A 24,646-nucleotide genomic window follows, 5' to 3' on the forward strand; every position below is an offset into this window, starting at 1 on the left:
CACAAAGCAGATCGAAATTCTGTCATCCCCTCATACTTCTTGACTGGACCTACTAACCTTCCCTCCATTTCTCACCTCCATCTCATTCTCTTTCTAGGTGTCTTAAGACAAATTTGTGAAATTTGTTCTGTAGGTAGTAGGTTTCAATTAGAGCCTCCATGGGCGTCATCACAACATTCTCTAAAGCCCCTGGGGCAGAGGGTACTTAATACTAATTGAATGTTGAACTGAGTTGAGTAGATGTCTGAGTGATCCAGCCTCTATCCCGCTACCCTCTCAAGGTGCCGCTACCCGCTACCCTCTCAAGGTGCCATATCTCTCCTTCCCTCCCCCACCCCCATATATGACACACCTTCCAACCGACCCCTGAGCACACCTATTACGATTCCGGAAGGAACAAAAGGTCGAGTAAATTGTCTTGAAGAAGGGTGTATGTGTGGGTGGGTGTGTGTTTGGGTAAATCTACACACACATTCCTTCTGGCTCCCACAGCCATTCTTTGTACTGTGGTTAAAAATGTGGACCTTATTTACTTAACTACACACTAGTGGCAGCTGTGAAGTTAGACACACTCTAGCAATAACCTAGGAGGTTCATCTCAAAATAAACATGTATCTTTTTATTCCCACAAGTCTCATGTGTATGAAATCATAAAAATAAAAGGGAATATTAGATAAATATAAACTCTGGCTTATAAATGCAGTCATATGTTTAGAAGAGGCAATTGGATTAGTGTTGGCTTCTCTGATTTTTTAGAAAAAATTTTTTAATGTTTATTTATTTTTGGAGAGCTAGCATGAGCGGGGGAAGGGGCAGAGAGAGGGAGAAACAATCTGAAGCAAGCTCCAGACTCAGTTGTCAATATAGAGCCTGATGTGGGGCTCAAACTCCCAAACCGTGAGATCATGACCTGAGCCGAAGTTGGACACTTAACCAACTGAGCCACCTAGGTGCCCCTTTTTTAAATTTTTTGATGTTTATTGTTTTTGAGAGAGAGAGAGAGAGAGAGAGAGAGAGAGAAAATGAGCGGGGGAGGGGCAGAGAGAGAGGGAGACACAGAATCTGAAGAGGCTCCAGGCTCCCAGCTGTCAGCACAGAGCCCGATCTCAAATTTATGAACCTCGAGATCATTACCTGAGCCAAAGTCGGACGCTCAACCAACTGAGCCACCCAGGTGCCCTTTGACCATTCTGATTTTAGAATAAAGAAACTTGTCTATGAACCATGCTTTAAACACGTAAAGACTCTGTGGGATAGGAGATAGCTCAGCCCTCTTGTACACTATACCTCCTAAAGTTACAGATGAGAGGATGATAGGGCCGAACACACAGCTTCCCCAGGTAGGTCCCATCTTTTCAAATATAAGCTTTCCTAAATGTCAGGCTCCCAGGGAAGTTACTGCTGGGTAGCTCAAGCTAGATGCCTCACTAGGCTTCTTTCTGCCTGTTATTTGGACAGCTTGTTAAAGGGCCATTAGCTACATGAAAAGAGTTTACTTTATTATGGTTTCAGAAATACCACAAGGTGTATGGTGCTATGTTATAGCTTAGAATTAAGGGGCAGTATTACTACCCTTTCCCTATTCTTAAATTAGGATGTAAAAAAGATGAGATGGGTAAAAATATAATGTATCCTATTTCCATTTCAAGATGGCATTTTGAGCACATTTCTTTTCCTTCCCAGAATCTTAGTGAAATGACTATAGAAATATAAACAGTTTTCTGGGGTACCTGGGTGGCTCAGTCGGTTAAGCGTCCAACTTTGGCTCGGGTCATGATCTTGCCGTCTGTGGGTTTGAGTCCCGCATCAGGCTCTGTGCTAACAGCTCAGAGCCTAGAGCCTGCTTCAGATTCTGTGTCTCCCTCTCTCTCTTTCTGCCCCTCCCCCGCTCACACTCTCTCAGGTTCTCTCTCAGAAAGAATAAATATTTAAAAAAATTTTTTTTAAAAACCCATTTTTTAAAGTGTGATATTGTGATTTATGATAAGAAATATATGGTCTGCATCCCATTTCTGGCACAGAACTCCTAAAATCCTTGAGATTTCCTAAGTGATGAGAGCTATAAGTGCCCTGTGTTATGTTATAATGAGGTAACTTCTTTTTTAGCAGTCTATAATTTAGTAGGAAATCAAGAGCATGAACTTGAGTCACTTAACCTTCTAAGTAAAGTTCATGTTCTTAAAAAATGAATAAGACACTCTGGGGAAATGCAAACACAAACTGGACACTTGATGAATAAAGAATTGTTAATTTTTCAGGTGAGTTAATGGTATTGTATTTTCTCTTGTTTTTTTTCTAAGGTCCCCCTCTTTTAGAGATGTGGAAATGCATACGAATAAAATATCATAATAGTCAAGATTTGCATCAAAATTATATGGGCCATGGGAATGAATGGGGTATAGATGAGACCAGGCTGGCCTTGAGTTGCTAAGTGTAGAAGTTGGGCAGTGGGTACATAGGAGTTAATTATACCATTCAGTCTAATGTGCAGATAATTGAAAACGTTTATAATAAATTATTATACTTTATTTAGTTTTTCTTTGATTGTGAAATCAAAACACTAAATATTCCTGGAACTTCAAGGACCCACCACACACCATATTATCCTCTCTCTACCTTTATATCCTACCCAGCAGCTTGCCTGCCCTTCCTCCCAGGCCTCTATCCAACTCTAATGAGGTAACTTTTAGAAAGCCCTGAGGTCTCCTGAGGTTGGTTGCCAGTGAAGCAAACCAATATGATTGGAGAATTGGACTTTCAGCCCCCAATCTCCTAGGAGGGGAATGGGGCTAAAGATCGAGTTGTCACCAGTGGCCAATCATTTAATCAATCATGCCCCTGTCATGGAACCTCCATTTAAAAAAAAAAGTTCAGAGAGCTTTTAGCTTGGGAATCCAGAATGCTTACATGTGCCAGGACAGAAGCTCCTTTGTTCCGGATCTTGCCCTCTCTTCATGAGGCTAGTAATTTGTATTAATATCCTTTGTGATAAATCTGTAATCTGTTGAGTTCGATCTGTGGGCTGCTCTAACAAATTAACTGAACCCAAAGAGAAAGGGTTGTGGAGACTTTTGATTTTATATCCAGTTGGAAACACAGGCAACAACCTAAGTTTGTAATTGGCATCTGACGTGGAGGGCAGTCTTATAGGACTAAGCCCTTAACCTGTGGAATCTGATGTTGTCTCCGCGCAGTGTCAGAATCCACTTGAATTGTAGGACACCCAGCTGGTGTTGGAGAATTTAATTGCTTGGCGGGGAAACCACTCGTAGAAAGTATCTTTTATAATTATAATTAGAAGACATGGAGAAAGAAGTGTGAAGATTTGAGACCTTTCCGATTTTTTTTTTTTATTATTTATTTATTTGGTGGGGGGGTAGTAGACAGAGTCTAAAGCAGGCTCCAGGCTCTGAGCTGTCAGCACGTAGCCCAGTGTGGGGCTTGAACTCACAAACCCGTGAGATCATGACCTGAGGGACGCTTAACTGACTGAGCCACTCAGGTGCCCCTTGAGACATTCAAAGAATAGAGATGCAAATTAGGATCAAATTAAAGCAATTACTGACCCACCCAATTCAACATAGGTGAAGGATGACCCTGTGTGTGAAGGTAAGTGGCTAGGATTCACTAGCTCACCCCAAAAACTCCCAAAATGAGAATAGCAAAGGTTAGGAAGAAAGACTAGCTATGGAGTAGGGGGTGAAAGACAAATCAAAGACAGAAAATTGCCCTTATGCCAAGAACAGTAGATGAAAAAGTAATACAATACAGTATTCCAGGGTTTTATGTGTTTGGGTGCACACTGTGATGAGGTCAGTGCCACTGACATCCCTATCTCTGAGGAAGCTAACTTGCCCTCTTTACTATGCTGTCACCTTAGTGAGCTCCTTATAGCAGTCCTTAAAATAATCCTAGGAGGTAGCTACTTTTATTACCCTGATTTTACCAACGCTGAGGGACAGAGATATTAAGTAATTTGCCCAAGGGCCCACAACCAGTAGGTACAGTCTTACCAGTTAGGGGAATGGCTATACTCCCTTGTGTACTTGGAGAGCCACCATAAAAAAAAAAAAGGGAAAATACCTTTTCTGCCCACAGTTTCCTGCTCATGATTTTTTTGGTTGCTTTTGGTAGGCTATTCAGGACCTCAGAGTTTCCGGTTTCAATGCAGGAGCTAATGGTTGGTTAGGAACAGACCCTGGGAGCCCATCTTAATTTCATTAATCATGTTGGGAACTATATCCAACAATTTCTTCACACGGCGGTTTGGTTTTTTTGTGGGTCTTGTTGTTTGTATTTTGGGGTTGGTTTTTTTTTCTGGGGGGGTGATTTTTGGTTTTTGTTTGGTTTTTAGACAGTAAAACAGTGCATTTCCTATTTGAGGTTTGTCTTTCAAGTAGTTCAGTTAGTATATTTCACAACTAGTCTAGAAAAATAAAACTACAAGAGATGTATAAATTCCTCTTCATCCGAAACTCAGAGATTTTATTCACATAGTAGGTGGAAAAACTTCTCTCAAATCCCAAAGATGAGCCATTTGGTATTAAATTCAATGTTAACCCAGAAAGTTCTTTGATTATTAGGTGATGGTATGTGTACCTTTTAAGTGAGGGTAGGCTAGCTCTCCCCTTTTGGAATATCACAACAAACAATGCTTTATTTTAGTCCCTGGTTGAATCTTGGCTTTCTTTTCCTTTCTTTCTTTTCTTTAAGCTCTCACTTGTTAAACATCCAGTCCTTAGATTCTGAGTAGTATATATCTATTTTATACATCTCTATAATTCAGAACTATGGTTCTCAGATTTTAGGGTGTTAAGAATTGCCTATATAGCTTGATAAATGTCTAGATCTTGAGGCACATTCCCTGAGAGAAGATGCACTAGTCTGGAGTGGGGTCTATAATTTTCATTTTTTGCCAAATATCCTAAATGATTCTGATTCAGGCGGTCCTAGGACACACTGAAAGAAACCCTTGAGTTAGGAGGAAATTAACACTGTTTTCTATGTGATTAATGTACCAGTCACTTTCATATGTATTTTTACATTTTGATGTTCAAAATATTATGAGATTTTGTTTCCTGGTTTTTATGGATCTATTATCCCACAAAGTTTCAGTAACTTGTTTTGAGTTTCAACAGTTAGCAGGCTGACTCCCAGACCAAGAGGGCTCTTGCTCTTAACTGTTTCTGCTTCAGCAAGGTATCTCTCAGAAGAGATGGTTAAGATTGGTGAATTGGAAAATGTTACAGGGCGATATGAACAGTATGCTCTGAAATGTGTTTGATAAGTGTTAAAGCCACTGAGATGTTAGAATGTCTAAAGCATATCAATATTCACAGTGCATCTAGAAAAGACAGATATGCATTTGTTTCTCATTGAAAAATATTACATATACCTAAACTTTTCTAATTGAAATAGGCCCTAAAGATGAGTTATTTTCTTTACTGAGGAAACTGTGCCCATAAAGATTAAATTACCTGAAATAATGGAAAAACCTAGGCTAGAACCAAAATTTCCTGATTTTACTCTCTAGTATTCTTTCAAATTATAATAATGGTAAGGATTAAGGGTGGCTGCAATTTATCCAGAGGATTGGTTGGGAGTGATGACTCTGTGACGATATTCAGCATTTGAAAGCTTGTACAGAGGCATAATAATTAGAGGTGATCTGGTATTTTATTTTATTTCTAAATCTTTATTCATGTTTGTTTATTTTGAGGGAGAGAGAGAGAGAGAGAGAGAGAGAGCACATGGCAGGGAGCAGGAGGAGCAGAGAGAGAGAGATAGGAAGAAAGGGAGAAACCCAAGCAGGTTGTGCACTGTCAGCACAGAGCTGGACACAGAGCTCAAATCATGAGATCATGATCTGAGCCGAAATCAAGAGTAGGTCGCTTAACCCACTGAGCCCCTGCAGGTGCCCCTTAGTTTTTGTTGTTGTTGTTGTTGTTGTTTTTTAATGTTTATTTTTGAGAGAGAGAGAGCGGGAGAGGGAGACAGGATCCTAAGCAGGCTCTGCGCTGACAGCAGAGAGCCCAGCCCAGTGAGGGGCTCGATCTCCTGAACCCTGAGATCATGACCTGAGCTGAAGTCAAGACAGTTAGCCAACTGAGCCACCCAGGTGCCCTTACAAGTTATTCTGTAAGAGTTCTGGTTCTGACACTGAAAACCTATAGTAGAATGATGGCATTTTGGGATTGCGTGAATTTTAACAGAATGCTGAAATGTGGCCTGGAGCTCGGGCTATGTCTTTTCTCACCTTACTTAGGTGAGAAAGTAGGTAAGGAGAGAAGTCTTTTCTCACCTTACTTAGAGCCATGTAGAGGTAGAACAGTCAGGATTACTGTAGGTTACAACTTTAGCCCAAATTGTATGCCGTAGCACAGTAGAAAGCAGTGCAACTGCTCTAGGGGTAGCTAACAGTAGACTTAGTTCCTCTGGGGCAGCTTACTGGGCAAGGACTTAGAGACTTGGCAAGGCGCTTGGATAACTTGGCACTGGTTTACCCCGAAGACAGGGAATAACCACGTGTGCCTCCCAATAAAAATAGGTCCACTTTTCTTTGTAAACCTCTCTCATTAAAAACTGCAACCCCAGGAGTGCCTGGGTGGCTCAGTTGGTTAAGCTTCTAACTTTTGATTTCAGCTCAGGTCATGATCTCACGGTTCCTCAGGTCTGGCTCTGTGCTGAGAGTGCAGAGCCTGCTTAAGATCCTCTCTCTTCCTCTCTCTCTGCTCCTCTCCTGCTCACTCTCTCTCAATATAAAGAAATAAACTTTTTTTTTTTTTAATTAAAAAAAGTTGCAACTCTGTTTCCTTATCGCAATTTTCCAGGATTGCAGCTGGAAAGCAGAATAGCTGACTTTGTGTTAAGAGACGGAGACACAAGGCGGGTGGATGAAAGTGCCATGGCACAAATGATAGAGCGCTAGAGGTCAGAATCTGGATTCTAATTGCAGACTGCCACCAGACTGACTGCCACATGATGACCTCAGCCAGTCTGTTAACCTTGAGTACCTCAATTTTCCATCTGCAAAGTGCGTAGCCATTCTCGTTTAACCCAGGCCCATCTTTCAAGTGCCGTTAAGTTTGGAAGCACACTACACTGTTGTAGCTCAGCAGAATGACCTAAGAACATGCCACAAAAGTAAATGAAGTGATTATTGGACCCAGACTTAGAGTCAATCAACAAATATTTATTGAATGCCTAGAAGGTGTATTAGACAGCATAACAGCCTTAACCTAAGCCTTACGATGCATCCTGTAAGCAAGATGTGAATAGTTTTCTTCAGCCTCATTATTGATCACTCAGCATGATAATAACTCACTGATGCCAGAAGGGAGGTGGACAGGGTGGGTGAAACAGGTGATGGGAATTAAGGAGTGCACTTGTTGTGATGAGCACCAGGTGTTGTGTGTGGGTGTCGAGTCACTGATTGTGCCCCTGACGCTGGTATTACACAGTATGGTAACTGAGTGGAATAGAAGTAAAAACTTCAAAATAATAATAACGCACTGAATAATAATGCTTTTACATATGTTATATGGTCTTTTTCCCCCTCAGTATTTCTTCCCATTCATTATTTCATTTGAATGACGTAACAACCCTAAAGGCGAACAGATGTTATTTCTATGTTTCCCCGAGTTTTGGATGAGACACTGAAACTCCAAGATCAAAGTAGTTCTCAGAAAGGTAGGGTGATTTCGCCCCTCGGGGGACTTTTGGCAATGTCTGGAGACATTTTTAGTTGTCACAACTGGGACACTGCCACTGGCATTTGGTGAGTAAAGGCTAGGGGTGCTGTTAAACATACTACAATGGACAGGACAGCTCATTCAACAATGAAATTATTCAGCTTCAAATGTCAGTAATGCCAAAATTGAGAAACTCGGACATAGGTGTTTTATCCGAAAGAACATAAAGCGATGGAGTTGCATGGACCAGAATCCAGATCTTAGACTCAGTCTAATGTGTGTTCCACTGTCCTCAAAACATTGGAGCAATTAAAAACTGGAATCACATAAATTCTGGATTTGTTGCTAATGTTTGGAAAAGGTATAAGTGAAAAATGGAGTTGTTTCTATCACTGTTGAAGGTTTCCATGTATAGTATAGATTGTATAATCCACTAAAAATCTATTAAGTACTTGCCATGTACCTCAGTCTGCCGTTCATGTCCTGCAGAGAGCTTAGTGTACTTTTATCATATTTTTCTATTGAGCACATTACCAAATTTGAATCATTTATCCAAATACTATTGTAATCTGGACACAGTCTCTTTAGCATACTCTGAACACAGTACCCACTAATAACCTAAAGATCCAGGGAAGTTTTATAGGAAATGTCACCATGACACTCAGCTGGAAATTAACCAAGCCAGGATTTGAATGCCATCTGGCTCCAAACTCATGCTCTTAACAATATTCTGTAAGCTTAACTCTCATTGACAAAGGGTGGCATGGGACTTGAAAAGCTCTTACAACCCGGGATAGTCCTTGTAGAATATTCTTCAATTTTGACCCTCAAACCATTTTATAACCCAGACATTAGAAGGTTCTTCTGATCCTTCTAAAGCTTTAACAGATGTCTTTCTGGTTTCTGGCAAATCAGAGGATTATAGCCCATGATTCCATAAGGATTTTTTTTTTTCCTGTGAATACCTCACAGAAGAACTTGAGCAGAAAATGTTAGGGAAGAGCAAATAAAGGCCAGTTACTCTACACAGCAGCAAAAGTACTCTATTAAAATATAAATCTAATCATATCCCTTCCCTGCTCATTACCCTCATAGCTGCCAGTTGCCCTTCAAATAAAATATAGTCCCCTTAAAATGACTCACTGTGTTCTATTCATACTGACCTTGAATGCCCTTGATTCTTTTCTTGCCTCCGGGATGCTGTTCCCTTACCTTTCTACCCAACTCCAGTTATTTATCAGTCTGTTTGAAGGTTACCTCCTTAGAGAGGGCTTGTCTCTCTCTCCACATGCCTCTCCCCTGCCATCTAAATTGGTTCTTTCTGTTCTCCGCTGCAGTGCCATATTTATTTCCTTCATTTCATATATCACGATTTGTAATTATAAACACTTACACATAATTATTTGTTTACATACTTAATGAGGGCTTTCTCTTCCTAGAGTAAGCCCCATGAAGGCAAGAATCTTGTCTTTTTGCATCTGGCTCACTGGGGGTAGATCTTGAAACCTACGTGGATGGTACTTTGGGAATGAATGAACGTCTGTTGAATGTTCTTCCAGATGCAGTAAGGAGGTAGAAATTAGAAAGTTTACTTGTCCTTAAGGAACTTGCTGTATAAAAATGGTGTTTTTCATCATGTATTTTAAGAACTGTAAGTCAAATTTTCCATAAGAGAAGACTGCCAGGGAAATTCAGAAAAGAGATTTCTTCTGTCAAGATTCCAAGGGAAACCTAATGGAAGAGATGGCATATTAAATAATCCTTTAAGAATGAGCTAGATTGGGGGCGCCTGGGTGGCTCAGTCGGTTAAGCGTCCGACTTTGGCTCAGGTCATGATCTTGCGGTCCGTGAGTTCGAGCCCCACGTCGGGCTCTGTGCTGACAGCTCAGAGCCTGGAGCCTGTTTCAGATTCTGTGTCTCCCTCTCTCTCTGACCCTCCCCCGTTCATGCTCTGTCTCTCTCTGTCTCAAAAAATAAATAAACATTTAAAAAAAAAATTTTTTTTTTTAAAAGAATGAGCTAGACTGTAAACTCAGAAGAGCAAGGGCCATGTTTTAACTTCACCCTAATTCTGGTATATTTAACTGGGTAAATGTTGAATTAATAATGGTTTGCACATATTCAGGAAATGGGGGAGAGAGAGGAATTAGGGGAATGACCCAAGCCAAAAAGGCATACAAATGTCAAAGTGCTCAGTTTATTCAGGAAAAGTAAGTAGATCAGTTTCAGTGGAATATTGGCAAAAAGGATTAGTTTGAAATAGCCTGGAAAGTAAGTCAGTAACAGATAGAAAAACCTAAATGCCAGAGAGTGAGCATAAAGTAAGCATACCCACTATCAAAAGTTAGATATAAAGATACTTAGGTTTCTCTTTGCAGACAGTAGGTAGGTAGTTCAGGGGAGTGAAGCCTAAAATGCAATTATAGCTCCAGAAATACATGCAAATAGTACCTGGAGTACAAATACTGGTTTAGTTTTGAGTACTGGTTGTTAACATCATCACCCTCAAATAGCAAGATTCAGATTCCTGTGGAACATCTTCTGTGCTTGGTTTGTCTGGAAAGAGAGGCTTTTCTTTATTATATTTCTAGAAGGGAGCAACATGCTAGCCTGAGAAATTCCTAGACATGTTCAAACAGTTATTACAGAATTTGTATGTTACTGCAGAGCTCCATGCAATGACCTCCATGTGATTGGTCCTTCCAATGCTTCGTGAGATTTCTATGACCCACAGATTAAGAGGGCATTCAAGTTTCAATTTCAGGTGGTCTGTATATAGTTGAAGAAGTGGCCCATGCATCTTTTTCTAGGCCTAATTGTCCAAGCTAGGCTTCTCTCCTTGGGTGGGCCAAGAAGGAGAAGCATTCAAGAGGAGCTCATTAAATGTCTGCAGTTGATTAAGCTGAGAAGGAATTTTGGAGAAGTACTCCATTCAACTGTGTCCCCTACCTTTTCTCAATACTGTTCTATCAACATGATGACAGAAATAGGCACAGATTGAAAAGATCAAAACAACATTTCAGGGTATTTTGTGAGACCTAGTCCAAGCTGGAGTTCTTAGGAAAGGCACAATGTGCTCTGAATGTTCAGAGGGCTTAGCAGGAGACCTTGAAAGATGAGGAGGGTTTGTTGCATTAGAGCTGTAAGGATGGGCGTTCCAGACTGAAGAAACAATGTGAGCAAAGATACCAGACAGAAAAGTGTGGGGTTTGTCCAATTAAAGCTTTGGGCTATTAGACTTGTTCGACTGGAACTCCAAGTATGTGTAGGCAGAAAGGTAGGTTGAGGCCTTCATTTTAGAGATCTGTGATCTCAGAACAAGGAGGTTAGTAGACAAGGGAGAGAGGTTCGTAGGCAGTGGAATTTTTTTAACAAATAAGTAGAGCCATGCCTTAGGTAGATGAATTTGTCATTGGTGTATCACATTAAGATGAACGGGGTAGGGGGTACTGTTAGGAAAACCCATGTTTGTAATAGAATCGCTGGTGGCAAAACCGGAAGCAGTCTGGGTGAACCTTGTAATGTACTTGGGATTAGGAAGGGTGATCAAAACTGTGACATTTAATGGATACAAAATTGTGACATTGGGTAAATAATAAGGCAGATTTAATAAAGACTTAAGTCCTGGGCAGGGAGTGAAGATAGATAATAAGTTCTAGCAAAGGCGCTTCCAGAGCTTTCTAAAATAGCATTGCTTAAGCTCTCAGCACCTCTGGTTCTGAGAAGAGAGATGGTGAGGGACCCCATTACTTCATACCACATACCATTTGTTCAGGTTCCACACCGTGATTCATTGGGTAGATGCGCAGAGTAAAAGTATTTTCGAGTTGATCTTATCTTACAGTTTGGTCTGTTTTCTCTACTGTCCATTTCAAGGAAGTGGCATTTACCCAGGATTAGTGCCCTAGAGATTTTGATTCATATAAAGGATCTGGATTTGGCATTTCACACCACTGGAAGGTCAACAGCAGTATGTCCTCTTCCTTCCGTTTTAAAAACAGGTGTGAGTTTTGTGTACAGTCTCCTTACATTTGTCACCAAACATTTTATAAAAGTATCCGTGAAGGCAGATTAGGCCAGAACATGTAAATATTAGATTCTCCCAAGTGCTTTGTGGTTTCATACTCTAGGCTTCCATGAAATGAATAAGTAGGACTAGATGAATTCATAATCCCCTTCCAACTCTTAAAAAGTTCAACTTTTCCGGGTGGCTCGGTTGGTTAGCTTCCAACTCTTGGTTTCAGCTTGGCTCATAATCTCACAGTTCATGGATTCCAGCCCTATGTCCCGCTCTCTGCCCTTCCCCCACGCATGTGCACATGTGTGCCCATGCTCTCTCTCTCTCTCTCAAAAATAAATAAACAGTAAAAAAAAAAAAAGTTCAGGAGCACCTGAGTGGCTTGGTTGGTTAAGCATCGGACTTTGGCTCAGGTCATGATCTCGAGGTCCCTGAGGTTAGGACCCGCATAGGGCTCTGGGCTAACAGCACAGAGCCTGCTTTGGATCCTTTGTTTCTCTGTCTCTCTCTGTCTGTGTCTCTCTGTCTCTCTGTCTCTCTCTCTCTTTGCCCTTCCCCTGCTTGTGCCTGTGCTCTCTCTCTCAAAAATAAGTAAACATTAAAAAAAAAAGAAACAATGTTTAGGTTCAACTTGTCTATGTTACTTCTATATCAACTACATTTTGCTACTTCTTAATGTAGAACTACTGAATAATTTCTAAGCATATCCATCAAATATTATTACATAGCATTTCAGAGTCACTAAAGTGGTAGAGAGGAAATTGAGGTTTGCCCAGTGTGTCATTAACAGGTTAAGGAATTGATTTGTCTGTCTTATGTCTAAGTTGCCAGGGAAGAAGTACAGAGAAAAAATTTATTTCAGCAAGCACTTACTACGGTGTGCAGGATGTTAGGAAATGCAGGAGATTCATGAATAAACAAGACAGGGTCCTCATAGAACTTACAACCCAATAATAAGGATAGGGATAGAAAAGCATTCTATTCTTCTGGAAACTGAACTGAAAAAATATAGAATTAAGTTTTAGCTCTGGGTGAAGTTTGATTAATCATATAATTCAGTGTTTATACAGTTACGGAAAATGAAGCTATAAAATATAAAATTACTTGCCCAATATAGTGTTTATCACCTGCATCCCTTTCACATTTAAACTTGTTCTCTTGCCTTTATATTTTGTTGCTTACATGGTAATAGCCTGGTTCATTCAGGCTTGCCCACAAGGCTTAGGTGATCTAGAAATGGGACAATGAGTATTTTAAAACTTAAGTTTGTCTTTAGCGTACTTTCTGTTGAAAATGATAGCCGTCTCTGCCAGTAAAGGTTTCCATGTGATCAGTTCCTCCGGGATCTGTCCTGCCCCAGCCAGTTTCTTATCTACCTTGCTGAGCCTGAGCAGCTTAATAAGGTGGACCGGAGATGTGGGAGGATGAAATTTATGATAGAAAAGGGTGACCTTGAACCAGTATCTGGAAACAAAGTGCTCATCTTGCTTTGATTAGAATCAGATTACAAGTCTTGCTGTCTTTTCTGTGGATGGTTAGAATGAGATAGAATCAGAGTCTGCTATCTTGTGTTTTCTGTGGATAGTTAGAATGAGATTTTCAGGACAGCTGAGTTATCGTCCTTTCTATTAACATAGATATTCTTAGTCTTTTTTATTAACATAGGAACTTCTCAGTAAAGAGCTACTCTAACTAATTCCTGGCTCCTCTTATTTTTCTAAAAACTTGTCAGTCCACGCCACATTTCTTGTTTGCCTAGATCACTGGCTACTCATAAATGAAGGCTCTTTAAGTTTTAAATGTAATTGTTTGAAGGAGTTTTCCCCTTTATGACTCTGGCAGTTACCTTTGGTGAAGCCCATCAGTCTGATATATGAGTAATTCAGCCACATAGACTCTGCTCTTATTGGGTATGTAAACTGCTTAGTTTGGTTTCTTTCCATGAAAGGCGCTTTCAGGGGATGGTGCAAAGTGGTAGAGCTCATCTAGTGGTATGCTAGATGGTGAAGAAAAAGAAAATAATACTGAAATTAGCAAACAATCACTACATGAATTCTTTGCCAGTTCTATCAGATCAGCCTAGCCATTGCCATGAAGAAAAGAAAGTGAGAATTTGTTGTAGATGATCGCTTGGAGTTATTTTTATTATCAACAAAGGCAAAAAGTTAGAAGGGACAACAGTAGCCTTTGTTTCATTGAAGAATTTTTAAAAGGATAAAAATCTAAGTGTTTTTGTATTGGTAGTAGTCGTGTTAGTGGTGGGTTTTTGGCAGTTATACTCCTGAGTTCTGACCATTGATAAACCTTTAGTCGTAGCAAGTGCCCTGTTGATGAAGTTTTGGGTTGATGGTTGGGTGGTCCAGAGCCTATGGTCAAGAAATAATTCCTGAAGACTTTGGTGCAAAAAGGTGATTCTATTAAAGCATGGGGACAGGACCCATGGTCAGGAAGAGCTGCATTGGGGTTGTGAGAGGTAACTCATTGTATACCCTCAGGTTGGGAGAGGATCAGGGATATAGGAAGTCGCTAAGGAATTTTGGAAGCAAGGTTTCCAGGACCTTGAGGGGCTAGCTGTTGCTAGGTAAACACCATTTATTACCATTTAATAAAACCTCAGTCATGAGACCCTTCGGATGCATATTAAGGGTGGGGGGGGCGGGCGGGTGTTGGCGTAAACTTGGAATATGATTGCCAGCATATATCCTGGGGCAGTTGAGATAAAGGAAGTCGACTTATAGGACTTATAGGATCGACTTTTAGGACTTATAGGATCGGTGAAGTTGGGACAATGTTAAGCCAAGGTTCTCTTTTGCCCCTAGCAAAGTGTTATCCTTGAGGCAGCTGAGATCCTAGAGGGAGGTCAAGGTCACTCTGCTGGTTCGAGGACTTGTCAATGGCTGTAGGCAATAAGGGAATTTAATTTTTCATTTGCCTTAATTTCCCAGATTGCCATGGCAAGCACTTAAACCCCTTTCCTTTGTTCTTGGGTAGCTGGGAGTGTCTGAGGAATATCACACATATTCCACCGGCAGGGTGGCGGGGGCATGGGGTGCCAGCCTGTATTTTGCCCTCAGCTTGCCCCAAGCTCCCTTCCCTCATCACTATCATGTCCCATCACCCGTCAGAGTTAATCTGGGGACAGCTCTATGTGTGTGTCTGTGATTTTAGGGACTTTTACTTTTTTTTTCTTATTGACCTGACCTATTTTCTCTCTACCTCTACTGCATAATTTTACTTAACTGTATTTAGTACATTGATGCGGCAGAACTTCATAAGTTTTTGCCAGTACTGGCTGAGAACCTGTGTAAACCTACGATTTACTCAAGCCTTTTATAAATAAAATTGGTAAAATTCAGTGTCCTCAAGAAGGACACAGGCCAAGGAGAGGCAGCTAAAATATCCAAAGCGTTAGGTGGGTTATGTGGTTATTGTGGTCATACAATTATGACCAATATTTCTGCCAGTCAGTTTGGGGTATCAGAATGAGGCCAGGGCCGAGGGATGAATGGAACAACAATATAGCCTTCAAGGGGAAGGGTCTTCCCCTATGTGTTCATCATTATATTTCCCCCTCCTATTTACTGGGAGCTACTACTTTTTCTCAAAACAACCCTAGTAGGGGTGCCTGGGTGGTGCAGTTGGTTAAGCATCTGGCTCTTATTTTAAAGAACGGGCCCCAAACCTGCTTGGGATTCTCTCTGCCCATCCTCCACTCGCAAGCGCACATACACGTGCACTCTCTCTCAAACATAAATAAGCTTAAAAAACAAAACAAAACTCTAGTATATTGGGCTGGAATGCCATGTGATGGAGGTACACCTAGACCCTATTTTGTTATTGCATTATATCTCTCCTTTACCTCTGCGTCTCCTTAGAGGCCTCCCTCCCCAAAGGACAACATAGTGTGGAATTACAGTCATCAAGAGAATTTTGAAGTTCACCTATAGGGGCACTTGAAACAAGGCCAGAGCCATTTCTCAGAATATCTGCTGACCCCGTACAGGTCATCAAAAGGCAGGATTAGTTCAGTTTAACTGGTTGCTTGATCATGAGAACATAGTCCATAAGCATGAATCCCTGTTTATGGTAGCATAGTGTCTGTGACCTTGAATTTTCCCTATCTGTGCTTGCCGAAAGCTTAGAAGTCCTCAATAAAAATAATGACTGCAGAAAGCAGAAGAGCAACTAGATAGATTTGTCTTTGTTTTATGGTTTTACACATCTGAAGAGGAACATGACCTTTATCATTTTAAAAATAAAAACTCTCTTCCTTATTTTCTTTATCAGGAAACACTGTAGGCAGTCTCAAACAATTGTCTAAGGTTCCAGACTATGTCTGAGCTGGAGAAAAGGGACCATGTGGCCGATGTCTGACTACTTCTGTGTAGTCTTTTTGTGGGGTCTGATCTCCATAGTCCCTATGATTATTGTTTCTTATCCATCATTGTACACTACCAGGAAAATAAAAAAGAATTTGAGGTTTAGAATAAATCCATTAAAAGGAAAGTCAATGCTAAGACTCAGAATGGGCATCAGAATTTAGCCTTCTTGCCAATTTCCTAACTTCTGTTCATAAACTCACGTTTATTTTGCTGAAGATGCTAGACTTTGCAAAGAATCTGGCCCTCTCGGTGCTTTACAGTGTGCCTGTTTTGAGAGGAATAGAGAAAACTTCTTTTTTGATGATCCTCAGAAGTAGACTGAGAAATAATTAGACCTGAATACAGGGATGTTCTAGAACCTATTTGTATAAATGCTGCACAATACTTATTAAGTGGGGGAAAGGGAAAGACAGAACAAAATACAAAGCTATGTGGCGTTCAGCATAGAATGTGCCATCTCATTTTCCACATCTGATAGTATTCAGGGCAATACAAACAAGTTGGCATATAGCTGACTTCAAGTATACAACTGAAGATAAGATAGAAAGTGAATAGTGTAAAGCCTTCTGAGAAATAAACTTCTTATACTCTGTATGAACTAAGTTCTGTAGAAGCTTATGCTTGCTTGCTTCCTTGATTGATTGGTTGATTGATTGATTGATTAATTGATTTCTGTAGTCAGATCCTAAACCTTTCTCTTGTATTTCCTGAAAGATCCAGGGACTTGTCTATGCTAGAAGGAACTATTTCAAACCAGAGCAATTCTGAACTATACACATGAGTGTCGAGAGCCTCTTTGTGTTCTCGGTTAGGAGACAGGATAAGCAGAAAGGGCCTTGAATGTGGTCTTGGCTAGAATACTTTGTAGGAGAAAAGCAAGCATAATATTTTGGTTTTGTCTTCTCCCACAAAGTTTATCCATTGGATTTTCCTGATCTAACGTCTTTTATCTCCTCATATTCCACGGAATGATAACACTACCACTTGTCAGGCACTCTGCTAGATGCTTTAAGCTTTTTATCTCGTGTCACCCTCCCAGTAGTCCTCCACGTTCTACTGGCCAGGAACCAGCTCCAGAGAGGGTGAGTGAGTCTCCCAGGTTGTACAACCAGAGCACCTTCAAAATTCTTTGACTATGTTTCCAGCTGTGTAGTTGAGCTCATCACTCTGTTATCTAAAGTGAAGGTGCTTCTCCAGCACGGGTCCCTCATGAACTCTGTTAGAGAAAACTAGTTGACCTGAATTGCAAAATAAACAGAAGTACTATATTCCTAATTTTTTCATCTAGCTATACACTCAGCTTGGTAAATAAATATTGGAGATGGATTTTGTTGTGGATTGAAAGCTAGGAATACTCAGATTTTTTTTTTTTTTCAGTTTTATCCTTGAGTGATATATTCAGATTATTATTTTTTTTGGTTGGTATTCTCTATAAATAATTTGTAAATTTGATGAAGTAGAAGGATAAAGATAAGAGAAGCGAATGATAGAGGTTTTTACAAATCAAGAAATTGCATAAAAGAACTATAGCTACTTTGTAGACCTTGAACCTAGTTCTTGGAGACAGTGAGGTGGAGCTATACTAGAGAAAAAAGTTCTTGGACAGCAGCAAGTAGTTCAAGTTGGCTGTGGAGTTGAGAGAAGCTTGAATAAACCAAAGACAAAAGAGCACAACTCATGATTAAACCATTTTTTTCAGATTACTAGTTGAAACAGCCAATGATATTGCTGTGCCACTGCTCTTTGATTTATTCTCAATTCAGTACCCATTTTTATTCTGGAAGAAGCTGAGCTTGGATCTTCTTAGATTAAAGCTATTGAAAGAAACAGACTTACACTAACCAACTGCCAGTTTACCTCCTGTAAGTAGAATTTCTCTTCTGAAGAGAAGGGGTTAGATGTGTTTGATTTGCTATAGAAGATGAATTATCCAAACACATCGGACACAGCACTGAAAAGTCAAGTAGGAAGAGAAAAGAATATAATTGCTTTTATTTTTTATGCTTTAATAATCAATTTCTAAGATATATATATATTCCCATGGCATTTTTGCTGGAACAGACTTGTAGCGAGCCCAGGATTGGTTTGAGTTTGTGTCTGCAGTGTATTTGTATACATTAATCCACCAGATTTGTACCTTCCTATTCATACACTATGGGGCAAGCCTTGCATAGGATTCCATTACAAGAAATCTATTGTCCACTCACAATGAAAGAAAATAGATTCTATTTCCTAGTATGTTTGAAAGTGAAATTTATCCTACGAAGATGACATTTAAAACAGGTGCATACTTTGAAAGGCGTTCTTTAGATTTGGACAGATGAATTATCGGGCCAGTGATATGTCTGAAGAGATTTGATGATAGGTCTTCATTGAGCAGGTGTCTCTAACTATAATGAGGTACCTAAACAAGTAGGAACCTGTGGGTCTTAAAATGTTAATGGGAAGAATATGTGAAAGTTCATCAAGGATTTCAAGGGTGCAAATCTTTAGTTTGTGGTGCTAAGATCTTGCTTTTTAAACTGCTCTTTACATGTCTTCTTATGCCCAAAATGAAAAATTAAAACTGTTCGGTTTCCCTGTTTAGCTTTTAGCATTGAGGCTCCTTGGAGAAAGACTGTATGTCTGGTTCATCTCTGTATCTTATTTCCCTCAGTCTTTTACACCAGAAGACACTGCAAATAATCACTGAATCAGTGGCCAGGATTCGGGTTGATTATGTGAAATGAAGTTATCCTTTATGGTTTTCTTTTGTTATAATCACTTTTCAAACTCTTATTGGAAGAGAACAAATTGTGACTTGTACTTGAGTCTCTTTATGAGGATGTGTTCTCAGTCTTTCTGGCTGGCAAAAGTCTTCTCATGCTTGCTTCACTGCACTTGCTCGGCTCAAAAACTATAATCTGTCATCACTCAGATACCAATGCTCTCTCCCTTCTACCATGATTCTTTTATCCGAAAACTGCTGCCCACTTATATTTCTCCCATCACTGAAATTTTCTGGGTGCTGTCGTGTTGATTTTGTGTGTGTATTCTGTTTTTACTCTGTGCTATAAAAATTTTATGGACAAAGAGCCTGTTACAAGTGTCCTTTATGTCCATGGTATTAATAATACCAGATTGTCAAGCTCTATAATTATGAAATAATATAGTGTCTGGCATGAAAATTACTTAAATTCAGAATTGAACTTTGATTATCCCTTACTGATACTTTGCCTCGTCTTTTGCTGGAAATACAAGCCTGTTTCTTAAGCTTGCTGTCATAGAATCATGAGACGGGAGTTTGAAGAGGGGAAAATAGGTGACTGAATATTTGTGCTTTTAAGTTAGACATACATAACTCCCTGAATCTAAAAAGATTTCCTGGTCTAAGATATGCCTTTTTCCACCTCCTAATAATGCTGCCATATTACCCTATTTCCTTCACAGCACTAATCACACCATGAAATTGTTCTGTTTACTTTGTCATTTCTCTCTCCATGAGGTACCTTGTTTGTCTTATTCACAGAATCACTAGCACTTAGCTCAGAGTTTGGCACATAGTAGGAGCTTGATAAATATTGATTGATTGAATGAGAGGCACACTCAGGCTCAGGAATTTCTAAAGCACGCTTTTCCTCCACAGACTGGAGTTGAGGGACACATAAAGAGAATCCACCAACACCTCACTCTCAGCTTCCCACTCTCTACCCCCACCCCAGCTACAGGAGTTTTTGCTCCTTGGTTTATGTCCCAGGTGGACTTTTGCAGTAAACCAGTAATGTGACAGTAAAGACACAAGGCTGAATATCCAGTCGTCTGGACTTAATTTAATATAGAATATTCAATTTATACCTGTTTTCAGTGTTCTTAGCTCTAATGCTCAGCTAAGATTGAAATTGTATCTTCTGAGCACATTGCTTGCCTAGGGCAGTAATAGACCTTTTCTTCAAGTTTAAATTAGCTGAAGGCTGGTTGTCCTATACGTGAAAACGTATTCTTAATATCTTGATAAAACACGGGCCATCCAATTAGGTGAATTATTTGAGTACTTTTTTTTTTTTAATCTACTGACATTTATGGTTAGAAAGCCTTAGAGAAGTTAAATTTCATTAATGACATCAATCTGTCCATTATACAAATTGTTTCTTGCAACCCAAAGAAACTACTTTTCTTTTTATGTTTAAATTTAGATGTACTTTGAACATACCTATCAAAAGAACAATTCTGCAGAGTAAGGGTTAAGTTTCTGAAACCCTAGGCACAAATCCCTTGTGCACCAGTCCTCAAAGGTAATCTCTATTGGATGAAATCCCACATAAACAAATAGTTATCAAGAATCAAGATTTTAGGGGCACCTGGGTGGCTCAGTCCGTTAAGCGTCCAACTTCGGCTCAGGTCATGATCTTACAGTTTGAGGGTTCAAGCCCCACATCTGCCTCTGTGCTGACAGCTCAGAGCCTGGAGCCTGCTTCAAATCCTGTCTCCCTCTGTCTCTGCCCCTCCCCCACTCGCTCTCTCCCCCCCCCCTCTCTCTCTCTCTTTCAAAATAAACAAACATTTAAAGAATAAGGTGTATAAAAATAACAAAATTTAAAAGATAATCAAGATTTTATATCATGAAGTCAGTATATATAATTCTTTTTCTTTAAAGAATCTTCTGCCGAGTCTCAACTTTTCCTGCAATCGTGGACCATTCCCACCATACGGGCACAAGCCATATGGCTGACAACAGTACAACGGTGCCTCCTCACCACCACCACCACCCGACTACTTCGGCCCACCACTCTCATGGCGGGGGAATGGACGGTATGATGATGGTGAGTACCTCAGGAGAGGCGGCCCTTTTACCCCCACTTGGGTAATAGACTGGCAAGTTATCATCTTTAAAGATCAGTTTACTGATGAGGAAAAGCTGAGACGGACTCAGACAAGACCAGTGATTTGCCCAAGACCACGTGGCAGGTTAATTTCAGAGCCACACCAGAACCAGGATTTCTGGGGCTCTTGTGTATTTCTTCCATTCAAAATTGACCCTTTTCTGAATTAAGTTCTGCTTTGTGTGGAAAAGAGAAAAGGACAGTGCATTTATCACGATGAGCGCTGAGTAATGTGTAGAATTGTTGAGTCACTATATTGTGTACCCGAAACTAATATAACACCGTCTGTTGACTACACTGGAATTAAAATTAGAAAGAGAGAGAGAAGTTGGTGGTGGGGACAAGGAAGAATACTCGTAGAGCGTGTCTATGGTGATTGTGCTAAAATGAAGTAGAGAGCCTCCCACTTCAGTGAAGGTCTCTTACAATCCAGAACTGATACTTTCAAATGCTCTAAGCTTCTTTACCTGAAATCTCTAATTGACTTGTTTTGGTTTTCTGGCAGTCTATGACCTTCTACTTTGGCTTTAAGAATGTGGAACTGTTATTTTCTGGTTTGGTGATCAATACAGCTGGAGGTGAGTAAACCTTCATCATCAGGTGGTATTCGAGAATGACACATGAGAGGCAGTGACAAAGAATCTAGAAACCCAGCAGCTTTTTCTGCCATAATTACTGAATGGTTATGGTTATGATACATAATCATCTTCCTATTAACTGCCTAGAAGGTAAGGATACACAATGCTTATTTTGGTCCTACAGTAAACCTTCCTTAAATAACATGTTTTAGAGTTTCTGAAAAATAATTGTTTAGATACCAGATAGGAGTCTTTTTTGCAATCCATTTCCTTTCATCCTTTTCTAGAGTGCTTCCTTATTTGATAAGTTATTGATCCTGGATGTAAGACTATAGTCAAGGTAAAATGACATAAGGGGGTGCCTGGGTGGCTCAGTCGGTTAAGCGTCTGACTTCAGCTCAGGTCATGATCTCACAGTTTGTGGGTTCAAGCCCCACATTGGGCTTTGCGCTGATAGTATGGAGCCTGCTTCAGATTCTCTGTCTGCGTCTCTCTCTCTCTCTCTCTCTCTTCCCCCCTGCCCCCTCAAAAATAAACATTTAGAAAAATGACATAAGCATTTTGCATAAACCACAAAATAACCCTAGGTAGAAAACTATTGATCCAGTATAGTCCTTCCATTTTATATGGATAGATACATTAAGGGTCAAATGCTGAAATGATTAGCCCTAAATCACATAGCATTAGTATGTCAGAGATAGGACAGGGATCTAGACTTTCTAGACCTCCCACTCCTGTGCTCTTTCTAGCATACCAAACTGGTCTACATCATTCCTGATTCTTGGCATGGCTCATCTTAGGGTCATTCCTACTTTGCAGATAACTAATACCCATTTCTGTGTGTCTGTAATGTTAAGTGGGTATGCCTTAAATTCAAATTGCTCAAGCTCAATCATCAGTTAAACTGCTTTCATAAGGTATATCTTTGGAGCCACAAAATCAATTTGGAGAAAAGGGGAAGCATTTAGTTCAAGTAGTGTGTTAAATCTGGAGTTTGAGTATATTCGTATGATTATTAACAATGTGAAAGACTTAGAACTAAAATGTTTATTCAAGAAATAGCACTTTATTGGGGTTCCTGGGTGTCTCAGTCAGTTAAGCGCCATCTCTTGATTTTGGCTCAGGTCATGATCTCACAGTTAGTGACTTTGAGCCCCGCGTTGGGCTCTGCACTGTCAGTGCAGAGCCTGCTTGGGATTCTCTCTCTCTGTCCCTCCCCCATTTGTGCGCTCTGTCTCTCTTTCTCTCTCTCTCTGTCTCTCTCTCTCTCTCTGTCTCTCTCTGTCTCTCTCTCTCTCTGTCTCTCTCTCTCTCTCTCTCTTTCTCTCTCTCTCTCTCTCTCTCAAAATAAATAAACTTTAGAAGAAAGAAATAGCACTTTGTTTTTAAGTTCTTAAAATTCTAGTTACTTAACGTACAGTCTTATATTAGTTTCAGGTGTACGATACAACGATTCGGCAGTTCCATACAACGCCCTGTGCTCGTCACAAGTGTATTTCATAATCCCCATCACCTTTTTCACCCATCCCCCCCTCAACCCCCTCCCCTCTAGTAACCATCAGCTTGTTCTCTATAGCTGAGTCTGTTTTCGGGTGCCTGGGTGGCTCAGTTAGTTAAGTATCTGACTTCGGCTCAGCCCCACATCAGCCTCTCTGTTGTTAGCACAGAGCTGAGCCCGCTTCAGATCCCCTGTCCTCTTCTCGCTGCCCTCCCCCACGTCCCCTCCCCGCTCCCCCATCTCAAAAATAAATAAACGTTAAAAATATTTGTTTTACAATGTGTTTGTTTTTTTTTTTAAGTTACCTGATTTATTTTGAGAGCCAGGGGAGAGAGAGAGAGCACATGCAAGTGGAGGAGGGGCAGACAAAGACAGAGAGAGAGAGAGAGAGAGAGAGAGAGAGAGAGAGAGAGAGAGAATCCCAAGCAGGGTCCACTCGGTGCAGAGTCCAACCAACACGGGGCTTGAACTCATGAACTACGATATGATGACCTGAGTCAAAAGCAAGAGTTAGACACTTAACTTACTGAGCCACCCAGCCACCTGAAGAGTCTGTTTCTGGATTTAGGTCTCTTTTTTTCTCTTTGCTCAAGGAAATAGCACTTTACAATGTTGTCTTATTCCCCTTTTGCGTACTCTATGTTGTGTGGTTCAGCAAATTTATGACATCAAGCAGCCAGACCTAAAGGTTATTGTTGTTCAGATGATTTTTTTGTATCATCATCAGAAAATGAGTAGGTTCTTCAGTGGAGGCAATGGTTTTCACTAACACCGTCACACCCACCGTCTTTGTTATTCTCTTCTATCTGAGCAGTAGAGAGGTAACAATGTAATGTGTTCAGACACTGAAAGGAGCCCTTTTTATGTTGTCTCTCTAGCTTGGACAGCACACCACCTAGTGATTTTGCATGTTTGACCATACCACCATCTTTTCCTTCCCTACTTAGAAATGGCGGGAGCTTTCGTGGCAGTGTTTTTACTAGCAATGTTCTATGAAGGACTCAAGATAGCCCGAGAGAGCCTACTGCGTAAGTCACAAGTCAGCATCCGCTACAATTCCATGCCTGTCCCAGGACCAAATGGAACCATCCTTATGGAGACACACAAAACTGTTGGGTAAGAAGACTGAACCAGATCCAGAGGGAATTTCTGGAGAGCTGGATTAGTTAAGCAGCAAAGCAGCTCTTTTATTAGCAATAGCCCTCTTCTTGAGTTACTGGTGATTCTATATCTACCCAGCTCTAGTCTCATTTGGTTTACAGTGTAAGACTATATAGAAAACCTGTATTCCGTCAAAGAAAGTATTTAGATTACTGCCGGTTTTTCCCCACAGATTGGCAAATGCCTTTCGAGATTTTTGAGTTTTAATAGAAATGTAGGTCTTAAAAACTAAATAGGAGGGGTGCCTGCGTGATTTCATAGGTTAAGCATCCTACTCTTGATTTCAGCTCAGGTCATGATCTCACGGTTCATGCGTTTGAACCCTGCATCGGACTCTGTGCTGATGGTGTGGAGCCTGCTTGAGATTCTGGCCCTCCCTCTGGCTATGCCTCTCCACTACTCATGCACACCCACGCACTCTCTCTCTCTCTCTCTCTATCTTTGAAAATAAGTTAAAAA

The 24,646-nt window shown here is 40.4% G+C and overlaps 1 protein-coding gene across 1 annotated transcript in view; it reads left to right on the plus strand.

The window, feature by feature from the left end:
* Positions 1-24,646, plus strand: part of SLC31A1 (solute carrier family 31 member 1) — a gene marked incomplete at its 5' end in the record, with an annotated part of 40,830 nt that overhangs the window by 12,273 nt on the left and 3,911 nt on the right. Inside the window, 3 exons of the mRNA XM_042963495.1 lie at positions 20,725-20,890; positions 21,456-21,528; positions 23,974-24,142. Of these exons, the coding sequence (XP_042819429.1) occupies positions 20,725-20,890; positions 21,456-21,528; positions 23,974-24,142 (408 nt within the window). The remainder of the gene's footprint in view (positions 1-20,724; positions 20,891-21,455; positions 21,529-23,973; positions 24,143-24,646) is intronic.

Source organism: Panthera tigris, chromosome D4 (assembly GCF_018350195.1).
Source record: "Panthera tigris isolate Pti1 chromosome D4, P.tigris_Pti1_mat1.1, whole genome shotgun sequence".
Taxonomy (NCBI): domain Eukaryota; kingdom Metazoa; phylum Chordata; class Mammalia; order Carnivora; family Felidae; genus Panthera; species Panthera tigris.